At 52.6% G+C, this 13,235-nt stretch overlaps 1 protein-coding gene across 1 annotated transcript in view; it reads right to left on the bottom strand.

Annotated features, from left to right (window-relative positions):
- Positions 1 to 4,502: 4,502 nt before the first annotated feature.
- The window catches only part of aldocb (aldolase C, fructose-bisphosphate, b), a 57,314-nt gene continuing 48,581 nt past the window's right edge, over positions 4,503 to 13,235 (bottom strand). Inside the window, exons 7-9 of the mRNA XM_052516038.1 lie at positions 8,525 to 8,699; positions 7,248 to 7,447; positions 4,503 to 6,256 (exon numbers count right to left, since the gene is read on the bottom strand). Coding sequence (XP_052371998.1) covers positions 6,164 to 6,256; positions 7,248 to 7,447; positions 8,525 to 8,699 — 468 coding nt within the window. The 3' untranslated portion in view covers positions 4,503 to 6,163. The remainder of the gene's footprint in view (positions 6,257 to 7,247; positions 7,448 to 8,524; positions 8,700 to 13,235) is intronic.

Below are 13,235 nucleotides of genomic sequence, written 5' to 3' on the forward strand. Positions count from 1 at the left end.
TCGGTAGCTAACGTGGTCATGTCGCTGGTCGGTAGCTAACGTGGTCATGTCGCTGGTCGGTAGCTAACGTGGTCATGTACCTATCCTAGGTATTCCTTGAAGAGGTGGGGTTTCAGGTGCTGGTCTGTCCTGGGTCGTGAGGAGTAACTAACGTGGTCATGTCGCTGGTCGGTAGCTAACGTGGGTCATCGGTAACTCGCTGGTCGGTAGCTAACGTGGTCATTTCGCTGGTCGTGGTAGCTAACGTGGTCAGCTAACGTGGTCGCTGGTGGTCGTGGTCATGTCGCTGGTCGGTAACGTGGTCATGTCGCTGGTCGGTAGCTAACGTGGTCGGCTGGTCAACTAACGTGGTCGCTGGTCGGTAGCTAACGTGGTCATGTCGCTGGTCGCTGGTCGGTAGCTAACGTGGTCATGTCGCTGGTCGGTAGCTAACGTGGTCATGTCGCTGGTCGGTAGCTAACGTGGTCATGTCGCTGGTCGGTAGCTAACGTGGTCATGTCGCTGGTCGGTAACTAACGTGGTCATGTCGCTGGTCGGTAGCTAACGTGGTCATGTCGCTGGTCGGTAGCTAACGTGGTCATGTCGCTGGTCGGTAGCTAACGTGGTCATGTCGCTGGTCGGTAGCTAACGTGGTCATGTCGCTGGTCGGTAGCTAACGTGGTCATGTCGCTGGTCGGTAGCTAACGTGGTCATGTCGCTGGTCGGTAGCTAACGTGGTCATATCGCTGGTCGGTAGCTAACGTGGTCATGTCGCTGGTCGGTAACTAAATCGCTGGTGGTCTAACGTGGTCGCTGGTCGGTAACGTGGTCAAGCTAACGTGGTCATATCGCTGGTCAGTAACTAACGTGGCTAACGTGGTCTAACGTGGTCATATCGCTGGTCGTAACTAACGTGGTCATAACGCTGGTCAGTACTAACGTGGTCTGGCTGGTCGGTAACTAACGTGGTCATGTCGCTGGTCGGTAGCTAACGTGGTCATGTCGTCGCGTGGTCGGTAGCTAACGTGGTCGCAGCTACGTGGTCGCTGGTCGGTAGCTACGTGGTCATGTTGCTGGTGGACACGTGGTTTTTTCTCGTGGTCATGTCGCTGGTCGGTCTAATTTTATTTTAGGATAGCAGCCGGTAGCTAACGTGGTCACAATAAATCGTAAGGGGCGCGGGTCTGTTGCATCCCACAGTGAGTGTGACGTTTGGTGTGGCGTTCATTTATGTTTTTAATTTGTACCCTTTGTTTGTAAACCATCTGTCAACAGTGGTGGGGTGTTGGACTGATCTTGTTGATGGTCTACATACCCGCTACATACCCGCTACATACCCGCTACATACCCGCTACATACCCGCTACATACCCGCTACATACCCGCTACAAACGGACTAAATGATGAAAACGCTGCATCCCACAGTGAGTGGCAGCGTTCATTTATGTTTTTAATTTGTACCAATAAACATCTGCAGTGGTGGGGTGGGATCTTGTTGATGGTCTACATACCCGCTACATACTACATGCATACTCAAACACAAACGCCATGGATATCCCAATGGCATGGATATCCCAATGGCCCATCTAATCCCTGATTGTCTGTGAGGGGATTACAAACCCAAATGCAAACGTGGAAAACGTGGGGGAATCAGACAAAGAGTTTTGTCAAGAATCTCTCTGTAGTTTGCTCTGTTCATCTTTCCCTCGATCCTGACCAGTCTCCTAGTCCCTGCCGCTGGAAAAACATCCCCGCAACATGATTTTGCCACCACCATGCTGCACCTTAGGGATGGTATTGGCCTGGTGATAAGCGGTGCCTGGTTTCTCCCAGATGTGACTCTTGGCATTTAGGCCAAAGAGTTCAATCTTGATTTCATCAGACCAGAGAATCTTGTTTCTCATGGTCAGAGTCCTTTAGGTGTCTTTTGGCAAACTCCAAGCGAGCTGTCATGTCTTTTACTGAGGAGTGGCTTCCGTCTGGCCACTCTACCATAAAGGCCTGATTGGTGGAGTGCTGCAGAGATGTTTGTCCTTCTGGAAGGTTCTCCCATCTTCACAGAGGAACTCTGGAGCTCTGTCAGAGTGACCATCGGGTTCTTGGTCACCTCCCTGACCAACGTCCTTCTCCGATTGCTCAGTTTGGCCGGGCAGCCACCTCTAGGAAGAGTCTTGGTGGTTCCAAACTTTGTCCATTTAAGAATGACAGAGGTCACTGTGTTCTCTGGGACCTTCAATGCTACAGACATTTTTGGTACCCTTCGCCAGATCTGTGCCTCGACACAATCCTGCCTCAGAGCTCTACAGACAATTCCCTCAACAATATGGCTTGGTTTTTGCTCTGACATGCACTGTCAACTGTGGGACCTTATAAAGACAGGTGTGTGCCTTTCCAAATCATGTCCAATCAATTGAATTAACCACAGATGAACTCATATCAAGTTGCAGAAACATCTTAAGGATGATCAATGGAAACAGGATGCACCTGAGCTCAATGTTGAGTCTCATAGCAAAGGGTCTGAATAATTTATCATTTTTTAAAACATTTGTTATCATTTCCAAAAAATAGTTTTTGCATTGCATTATGGGCTATTGTGATGTCATTGTGGGGTATTGTGATGTCATTATGGGGTATTATGATGTCATTACGGGGTATTGTGATGTCATTATGGGGTATTGTGATGTCATTATGGGGTATTGTGTGAAGATTGATCTGGGTTTGTGTAGGACTCTAACGAATGGTACCATACTGTTTCTACCATGGACTTTCTACCTTAACCAGGACTCTAACGACTGGTACCATACTGGTAATAGACGGATCAGTCTTGCTGACTGCCTCAATTTCAATATAAACCTACTGTATAACAGACTGTGATTGACAGGCTGGTATAAACCTACTGTATAACAGACTGTGATTGACAGGCTGGTATAAACCTACTGTATAACAGACTGTGATTGACAGGCTGGTATAAACCTACTGTATAACAGACTGTGATTGACAGGCTGGTATAAACCTACTGTATAACAGACTGTGATTGACAGGCTGGTATAAACCTACTGTATAACAGACTGTGATTGACAGGCTGGTATAAACCTACTGTATAACAGACTGTGATTGACAGGCTGGTATAAACCTACTGTATATTGACAGGCTGGACTAACAGACTGATTGACAGGCTGGTATAAACCTACTGTATAACAGACTGTGATTGACAGGCTGGTATAAACCTACTGTATAACAGACTGTGATTGACAGGCTGGTATAAACCTACTGTATAACAGACTGTGATTGACAGGCTGGTATAAACCTACTGTATAACAGACTGTGATTGACAGGCTGGTATAAACCTACTGTATAACAGACTGTGATTGACAGGCTGGTATAAACCTACTGTATAACAGACTGATTGACAGGCTGTATAACAGACTGATTGACAGGCTGGTAACCTACTGTATAACAGACTGTGATTGACAGGCTGGTATAAACCTACTGTATAACAGACTATTATGATTGACAGGCTGGTATAAACTTACTGTATAACAGACTGTGATTGACAGGCTGGTATAAACCTACTGTATAACAGACTGTTGTGATTGACAGGCTGGTATAAACCTACTGTATAACAGACTGTGATTGACAGGCTGGTATAAACCTACTGTATAACAGACTGTGATTTACAGGCTGGTATAAACCTACTGTATAACAGACTGTTGTGATTGACAGGCTGGTATAAACCTACTGTATAACAGACTGTGATTGACAGGCTGGTATAAACCTACTGTATAACAGACTGTTGTGATTGACAGGCTGGTATAAACCTACTGTATAACAGACTGTGATTGACAGGCTGTTATAAACCTACTGTATAACAGACTGTGATTGACAGGCTGGTATAAACCTACTGTATAACAGACTGTTGTGATTGACAGGCTGGTATAAACCTACTGTATAACAGACTGTGATTGACAGGCTGTTATAAACCTACTGTATAACAGACTGTGATTGACAGGCTGGTATAAACCTACTGTATAACAGACTGTTGTGATTGACAGGCTGGTATAAACCTACTGTATAACAGACTGTTGTGATTGACAGGCTGGTATAAACCTACTGTATAACAGACTGTGATTGACAGGCTGGTATAAACCTACTGTATAACAGACTGTGATTGACAGGCTGGTATAAACCTACTGTATAACAGACTGTGATTGACAGGCTGGTATAAACCTACTGTATAACAGACTGTGATTGACAGGCTGGTATAAACCTACTGTATAACAGACTGTGATTGACAGGCTGGTATAAACCTACTGTATAACAGACTGTGATTGACAGGCTGGTATAAACCTACTGTATAACAGACTGTGATTGACAGGCTGGTATAAACCTACTGTATAACAGACTGTGATTGACAGGCTGGTATAAACCTACTGTATAACAGACTGTGATTGACAGGCTGGTATAAACCTACAGGCTGTTTGTTGACTGCAGAGTAGGAGGAAGAAGAAAGTGATTGACATCAAATGTTTCTAACTATTTTGTCATATTTATTGTAGATTTTCTGTTAATTTTTCCCCCCACTATTCATCACAGCAAGCGCTTTAGAGAACAACAAACAAACAAAGGAACATCAACAAACATCACAGTATTCCAACACAGCAGTGACTGACTTACTGGCCCCCCCCCTACAAACCCCACACTCCACCCAGACCAGCCAATAGGATTCACCCTCACCTCCGGACTGTTCCACCGGTGGGGGAGAGGAGGTGAGTAAGACACAGAAGCATCACATAATAACTACAAGGTCGCTCTCACAACACAACACATAATAACACATTGATTGTGTACTTTAAAGCTATTATTATCATCAGAGAAGTGCAGTAGTCCTAGACAACACGCTGGCCATTCCCACAAACTGTTAAAACACACTGGGCCATTCCCAGCAACTGTTTTAGATGGCAAGTAATAAAGTTATTATCAGTAGTTTATTGATCGATTGATTGACTGATTGATAGCTAGATAGTTAGGTGTGTGAGAAAAAGACAGAGGTTAGAGGATGAGACTTGGTGGTCAGTGGTTAGCTGTTTGTCTGTCTTTCCTTCCACCCTTTGTGTTCAGTCTCTAGCTGACAATGGTACCTCTCTCTCTCTCCCTCCTCTCTCTCCCTCTGTTTCTCTCTCTCCCTCCTCTCTCTCCCTCTGTTTCTCTCTCTCCCTCCTGTCTCTCCCTCTTCTCTCTCTCCCTCTTCTCTCTCTCCCTCCCTCCTCTCTCCCTCTCTCTCCCTCTTCTCTCTCTCCCTCTTCTCTCTTTCTCTCTGTTTCTCTCTCTCTCCCTCCCTCCCCTCTCTCTCTCTCTGTTTCTCTCTCTCCCTCTTCTCTCTCTCCCTCTCCCCTCTCTCCCTCCTCTCACTCCTCTCTCTCTCCCTCCTCTTACTCTCTCTCTCTCCTCTCTCATCCTTCTCCTCTCCCTCTCTCTCTCTCCCTCTTCTCTCTCTCTCCCTCCTCTCTCCATCCCTCCCTCCTCTCCCTCCTCTCACGCTCTCTCTCCCTTCTCTCACTATCTCTCTCCTCTTTCTCCCTCCTCTCTCATCCCTCTCTTCTTACTCATTCCTAACTGGAACTCAACACGTCACACCCTGGTGTCTGTCAGATGTAATCTAGTATCTGATTGGTCCCTAACTGATGTTATCTTCTCTCTGGTTGGTCACTGTTTGATGTAATCTAGTATCTGATTGGTCCCTATCTGATGTTATCTTCTCTCTGGTTGGTCACTGTTTGATGTAATCTAGTATCTGATTGGTCCCTATCTGATGTTATCCTCTCTCTGGTTGGTCACTACTTTAGACCAGAGCCCTATGGCACCCTATTCCTATATAGTGCACTACTTTAGACCAGGTCTGTACACCCTATTCCCTATATAGTGCACTACTTTAGACCAGGTCTATATAGGGAATAGGACTCCATTTGGGACTTAGTAAAGCTTATTCATGATACCGCCCTCTCTCCCTTCAGCATCCTCTTCATCATCAACTCCCCATACTAATTAATACTCATATTAACCACATCGTTATGTTGCCACGACAACGATGCTGTTTCTAAAATACGGTAGACAACGCAGGTCTGTGGTTGGTGGGTGAGGGGAGGGGCTGCAGCGGTGGGTTGTGATGTAGGCGTGGCCTGGGGTGTTCAGTACGCGTGATTGGCCACGTAGAGAGACTGCCCCGCCGCTCCGCTGTCTCCTGTTGACTCATACTTCCCCTGGGCAGCCAGACCGTTCACCTGGAGGACAGGAGGGGAGGGGGGAGAGGGAGGAGAAGAGGGGAGAGGGAGGAGAAGAGGGGGGAGGGAGAGGTGGAGGGGGAGGAGAGGAGAGAGGGAGAGGTGGAGAGGGAGGACAGGAGGGGGAGGGAGGAGAGGAGGGGAGAGAGGAGAGGGTGGAGAGGAGGAGAGAGAGGAGAGGGAGGAGAAGAGGGGGAAGGGAGAGGTGGAGAGGGAGGACAGGGAGGGGGAGGGAGAGGTGGAGAGGGAGAGAGGAGGGGGAGGGAGGAGAGGAGGGGAGAGAGGAGAGGGAGGAGAAGAGGGGGAAGGGAGAGGTGGAGAGGGAGGAGAGGAGAGGGTGGAGAGGGGAGGAGAAGAGGGGGGAGGGAGGAGAGGAGGGGAGAGAGGAGAGGGTGGAGAGGAGGGGAGAGAGGAGAGGGAGGAGAAGAGGGGGAGGGAGAGGTGGAGAGGGAGGAGAGGAGAGGGGAGGGAGGGAGGACAGGAGGAGGGGAGGGAGAGGGGGAGAGGAGAGGGGGAGGGGAGGGGGCGGGAGAGGGGAGAGGAGGAGAGAGAGGAGAGGGAGGAGAAGAGGGGGAGGGAGAGGTGGAGAGGGAGGAGAGGAGAGGGTGGAGAGGAGAGGGGAGGGAGAGGTGGAGAGGGAGGACAGGAGGGGGAGGGAGGAGAGGAGGAGGGGAGGGAGGACAGGGAGGACAGGAGGAGGGGAGGGAGAGGGGGGAGGGGGGGGGGGGAGAGGGGAGAGGGTGGAGAGGAGGGGGAGGGAGGAGAGGGGGGAGGGTGGAGAGGGAGGACAGGAGGGGGAGGGAGGACAGGGAGGACAGGAGGGGGGAGGGAGAGGTGGAGAGGGAGGAGAGGAGGAGGGGAGGGAGAAGCGTTACATTGAAAGATAGAAGAGATGGATAAGTGGTAGAAGACCGATGTAGAGTTAGATAGAAGGTCCTGTATTGAAGAGTTATTTTGTACCCACACCCCCCACCCCGTCTCCTCAACTCACCTCAGCCCGTTTAAGGAACTCCTCGGCAGCAGCCTTCTCGTTGTCTCTCTCTCCTCTCCAGGCGTTGAGGGCTGAGGCCTGCAGGGCACGACCATAGGAGAAGGTCAAGGCCCAGGGTTTACCCAGAGGACAGGTGTTGATAGCATTCAGGTTAATACTGGCCTCCTCCTCTGACTGGCCCCCTGACAGGAACGTCACACCTGAGGAGGGAGGGTGGGAGGAAGGGTGGGAGGGAGAGAGAGAAGAGGAAGGAAGGAAGGAAGGAAGGAAGGAAGGAAGGAAGGAAGGAAGGAAGGAAGGGAGGGAGGGAGGGAGGGAGGGAGGGAGGGTGGGAGGAAGGGTGGGAGGAGGAAGGAAGGAAGGAAGGAAGGAAGGAAGGAAGGAAGGGAGGGAGGGAGGAAGGGTGGGAGGAAGGGTGGGAGGGAGAGAGAGAGAAGGAAGGAAGGAAGGAAGGAAGGAAGGAAGGAAGGAAGGAAGGAAGGAAGGAAGGAAGGAAGGAAGGAAGGAAGGGAGGGAGGGAGGGAGGGTGGGAGGAAGGGTGGGAGGAAGAGAGAGAAGAGGAAGGAAGGAAGGAAGGGAAGGAAGGAAGGGAGGGAGGGAGGGTGGGAGGAAGGGTGGGAGGGAGAGAGAGAAGAGGAAGGAAGGAAGGAAGGAAGGAAGGAAGGAAGGAAGGAAGGAAGGAAGGAAGGAAGGAAGGAAGGAAGGGAGGGAGGGAGGGAGGGTGGGAGGGAGGGAGGGAGGGAGGGGGAGGGAGGAGAGAGGGAAGGAAGGAAGGAAGGAAGGAAGGAAGGAAGGAAGGAAGGAAGGAAGGAAGGAAGGGAGGAAGGGAGGAAGGAAGGGAGGGAGGGAGGGAGGGTGGAGGAAGGAGGGATAGACGCACATTCAGTTAGATATTGACAGAATGTAAAACAATCACACAAATATAAAGTGTCTATGTGAGCATGCATGCCAGTCTGTGTGTCTGTGTCTGTCTGTGTGTGTCTGTGTGTGTCTGTGTGTGTCTGTGTCTGTCTGTGTGTGTCTGTGTGTGTCTGTGTGTGTCTGTGTGTGTCTGTGTCTGTCTGTGTGTGTCTGTGTGTGTGTCTGTGTGTGTCTGTGTGTGTCTGTGTGTGTCTGTGTGTGTCTGTGTCTGTCTGTGTGTGTCTGTGTGTGTCTGTGTGTGTCTGTGTGTGTCTGTGTCTGTCTGTGTGTGTCTGTGTGTGTGTGTGTGTGTGTGTCTGTGTCTGTCTGTGTCTGTCTGTGTCTGTCTGTGTGTGTGTGTGTGTGTCTGTGTGTACCTGTGACGGCAGGGGGTACGGTGCGGCGGAGGGCAGTGACCGTAGCCATGGCGATCTCTTCGTTAGTGTATTTTTGGGGGCAGGAGTGTCCGGGAGTCACCATGTTGGGCTTCAGCAGGGTCCCCTCCAGATAGACGTGGTGGTCTGATAGGGCCTTGTACACCGCAGACAGAACCTACAGACAGACAGATAGACGTGGTGGTCTGATAGGGCCTTGTACACCGCAGACAGAACCTACAGACAGACAGATAGACGTGGTGGTCTGATAGGGCCTTGTACACCGCAGACAGAACCTACAGACAGACAGATAGACGTGGTGGTCTGATAGGGCCTTGTACACCGCAGACAGAACCTACAGACAGACAGATAGACGTGGTGGTCTGATAGGTCCTGCCTTGTACACCGCAGACAGAACCTACAGACAGACAGATAGACGTGGTGGTCTGATAGGTCCTTCCTTGTACACCGCAGACAGAACCTAATCGTTGTCTCTAATTGGGGATCATATTTAAGTAGTTATTTTTCCCACTGGTGTTTGTGGGATATTGTTTAGAGTTAGTGCACGTAGCACCTCTGTTGTTACGGTTCATTGTTTGTTTATTGTTTCGTTTTGCTAAGTTTCACTTTTAATAAATTATGTGGAACTCAACAACGTGACAGAACCACCACACCAGGACCAAGCAGCCCGGGAGAAGATGGCATCCTGGTCTTTGGAGGAGGTTGAGGAGAGAATATCCTGGACTTGGGAAGAAATCTTGGCAAGACACGAAAGCCTGCCGTGGAAACAGACGACAGGAGAAAAAGGAGGACAGCGACAACGCCAGGGTTCGCGGCCACAGAGAAAGAGAAGACAGCCTGAACACATGGTGTGGTCGGCGGAACCGGGGAGTGAGGGGGAGTCGATGTTCCGGTGAGAGTTTTTGGAAAGGAGTATGCTGCAGTGCAGGCGTGTTGAAAAGTGCTTTCTCAGCCCGGCACCATCTGTGGCAGCTCTACGCACCAGGTCTCCAGTACGCCTCCACAGCCCAGTACGTCCTGTGCCTCCTCCTCGCACACTCCCTCAAGAGCGTGCCACCAGTCCGGTGTCACCTGTGCCGGCCCCACGCATAAGGTCACGCATAAGGTCTCCAGTGCGCCTCCCCAGTCCAGAGCTTAAGGCGACGGTTCCCAGTCCAGAGCTTCCGGCGACATTTCACAGTCCGGAACCTCCAACGACGGTCCAAAGTCTGGAACCTCCTGAGACGGTCCACATTCCGGAACCTTCTGAGACGGTCCACACATTCTGAGACGGTCCACATTCGGAGTCTCCTGATGCGGTCCATGGTCCAGAACCTCCAGCCCCAATGCAGGAGCCTTCTCTGCGCCGATGCCCAGTCCAAACACGGTGCCCAGTCCAAACACGGTGTCCAGTCCAAACACGGTGTCCAGTCCAAACACGGTGTCCAGTCCAAACACGGTGTCCAGTCCAAACACGGTGTCCAGTCCAAACACGGTGTCCAGTCCAAACAGGGTGTCCAGTCCAAACAGGGTGCCCAGTCCAAACACGGTGTCCAGTCCAAACACGGTGTCCAGTCCAAACACGGTGTCCAGTCCAAAACAGTCCAAACACGGTGCCCAGTCCAAACACGGTGTCCAGTCCAAACACGGTGTCCAGTCCAAACAGGGTGTCCAGTCCAAACACGGTGTCCAGTCCAAACAGGGTGTCCAGTCCCAGTCCAAACACGGTGCACCAGTCCAAACAGTGTTCAGCCAGGGTGTCCAGTCCAAACAGGGGTGTACCAGTCCAAACACTAGACACCCCCTCTAACGGTGTCCAGTCCCTTTGGTGTCCAGGTCCAAACACGGTGTCGGAGTCCAAACACGGTGTCCAGTCCAAACAGGGTGTCCAGTCCCTGACCATGGAGAGCCTTTATTTGCATGGTGGAGTAGGTCAGGCAGGACTGGGGTGTTCAGCCTAGTTTATTATTTCTATGTACACGGTTTAGTTTTTCTAGTGTTGTTTATTTTGGTATGATTCCCAATGAGAGGCAGGTTAATCGTTGTCTCTATTTGGGGATAATATTTAAGTGGTTATTTTTCCCACTGGTGTTTGTGGGATATTGTTTTGAGTGCACGAGCACCTCTGTAGTCACGGTTCATTGTTTGTTTATTGTTTTTTCTATGTTTTCACTTTTAATAAATTATGTGGAAACCGCGTGACAGAGACAGAGAAAGAGAGAGGTCCGAAACTCATATCATGTTCAACAAGTTGCCAGGTTGGGTCAGGGTCGCCAGGTTGGGTAAAGGAGCGCCAGGTAGGGTCAGGGTCGCCAGGTTGGGTCAAGGTCGCCAGGTTGGGTCAAGGTCGCCAGGTTGGGTCAGGGGCGCCAGGTTGGGTAAAGGGCACCAGGTTGGGTCAGTCCAAAAAGGGCACCAGGTTGGGTCAGGGTTGCCAGGTTGGGTAAAGGGCACCAGGTTGGGTCAGGGTCGCCAGGTTGGGTCGGGGCCGCCAGGTTGGGTCAGGGTCGCCAGGTTGGGTAAAGGCGCCAGGTTGGGTAAAGGGCACCAGGTTGGGTCAGGGTCGCCAGGTTGGGTAAAGGGCACCAGGTTGGGTCAGGGTTGCCAGGTTGGGTAAAGGGCACCAGGTTGGGTCAGGGGTCGCCAGGTTGGGTGGGGGCGCCAGGTTGGGTCAGGGCGCCAGGTTGGGTAAAGGGCGCCAGGTTGGGTAAAGGGCACCAGGTTGGGTCAGAAACGCCAGGTTGGGTAAAGGGCACCAGGTTGGGTCAGGGTTGCCAGGTTGGGTAAAGGGCACCAGGTTGGGTCAGGTCGCCAGGTTGGGTCGGGGTCGCCAGGTTGGGTCAGGGGCGCCAGGTTGGGTAAAGGGCACCAGGTTGGGTCAGGGTCGCCAGGTTGGGTAAAGGGCACCAGGTTGGGTCAGGGTTGCCAGGTTGGGTAAAGGGCACCAGGTTGGGTCAGGGTCGCCAGGTTGGGTAAAGGGCACCAGGTTGGGTCAGGGGCGCCAGGTTGGGTAAAGGGCACCAGGTTGGGTCAGGGTCGCCAGGTTGGGTAAAGGGCACCAGGTTGGGTCAAGGGCCAGGTTGGGTCAGGGTCGCCAGGTTGGGTAAAGGGCACCAGGTTGGGTCAGGGTCGCCAGGTTGGGTAAAGGGCACCAGGTTGGGTCAGGGGCGCCAGGTTGGGTAAAGGGCACCAGGTTGGGTCAGGGTCGCCAGGTTGGGTCGGGGTCGCCAGGTTGGGTCAGGGTCGCCAGGTTGGGTAAAGGGCACCAGGTTGGGTAAAGGGCGCCAGGTTGGGTAAAGGGCACCAGGTTGGGTAAAGGGCACCAGGTTGGGTAAAGGGCACCAGGTTGGGTAAAGGGCACCAGGTTGGGTAAAGGGCACCAGGTTGGGTCAGGGTCGCCAGGTTGGGTAAAGGGCACCAGGTTGGGTAAAGGGCACCAGGTTGGGTCAAGGGCACCAGGTTGGGTAAAGGGCACCAGGTTGGGTCAAAGGCACCAGGTTGGGTCAGTGTCGCCAGGTTGGGTCAGTGTCGCCAGGTTGGGTAAAGGGCACCAGGTTGGGTAAAGGGCACCAGGTTGGGTCAGGGTCGCCAGGTTGGGTAAAGGGCACCAGGTTGGGTCAGGGTCGCCAGGTTGGGTAAAGGGCACCAGGTTGGGTAAAGGGCACCAGGTTGGGTCAGGGTCGCCAGGTTGGGTAAAGGGCACCAGGTTGGGTCAGTGTCGCCAGGTTGGGTAAAGGGCACCAGGTTGGGTAAAGGGCACCAGGTTGGGTCAGTGTCGCCAGGTTGGGTAAAGGGCACCAGGTTGGGTAAAGGGCACCAGGTTGGGTCAGGGTCGCCAGGTTGGGTAAAGGGCACCAGGTTGGGTCAGTGTCGCCAGGTTGGGTAAAGGGCACCAGGTTGGGTAAAGGGCACCAGGTTGGGTAAAGGGCACCAGGTTGGGTAAAGGGCACCAGGTTGGGTAAAGGGCACCAGGTTGGGTAAAGGGCACCAGGTTGGGTCAGGGTCGCCAGGTTGGGTAAAGGGCACCAGGTTGGGTAAAGGGCACCAGGTTGGGTAAAGGGCACCAGGTTGGGTAAAGGGCACCAGGTTGGGTCAGTGTCGCCAGGTTGGGTAAAGGGCACCAGGTTGGGTCAGGGCGCCAGGTTGGGTAAAGGGCACCAGGTTGGGTAAAGGGCACCAGGTTGGGTCAGTGTCGCCAGGTTGGGTAAAGGGCACCAGGTTGGGTCAGTGTCGCCAGGTTGGGTAAAGGGCACCAGGTTGGGTCAGGGTTGCCAGGTTGGGTAAAGGGCACCAGGTTGGGTCAGGGTCGCCAGGTTGGGCCGGGGCAACCAGGTTGGGTCAGGGGCGCCAGGTTGGGTAAAGGGCACCAGGTTGGGTCAGGGCGCCAGGTTGGGTAAAGGGCACCAGGTTGGGTCAGGGTTGCCAGGTTGGGTAAAGGGCACCAGGTTGGGTCAGGGTCGCCAGGTTGGGTAAAGGGCACCAGGTTGGGTCAGGGTTGCCAGGTTGGGTAAAGGGCACCAGGTTGGGTCAGGGCGCCAGGTTGGGTAAAGGGCACCAGGTTGGGTCAAGGTCGCCAGGTTGGGTAAAGGGCGCCAGGTTGGGTAAAGGGCACCAGGTTGGGTCAGGGCACCAGGTTGGGTAAAGGGCACCAGGTTGGGTCAGGGTTGCCAGGTTGGGTAAAGGGCACCAGGTTGGGTCAGGGCACCAGGTTGGG

This window comes from Oncorhynchus keta, unplaced genomic scaffold, assembly GCF_023373465.1.
Source record: "Oncorhynchus keta strain PuntledgeMale-10-30-2019 unplaced genomic scaffold, Oket_V2 Un_scaffold_3664_pilon_pilon, whole genome shotgun sequence".
NCBI lineage: Eukaryota > Metazoa > Chordata > Actinopteri > Salmoniformes > Salmonidae > Oncorhynchus > Oncorhynchus keta.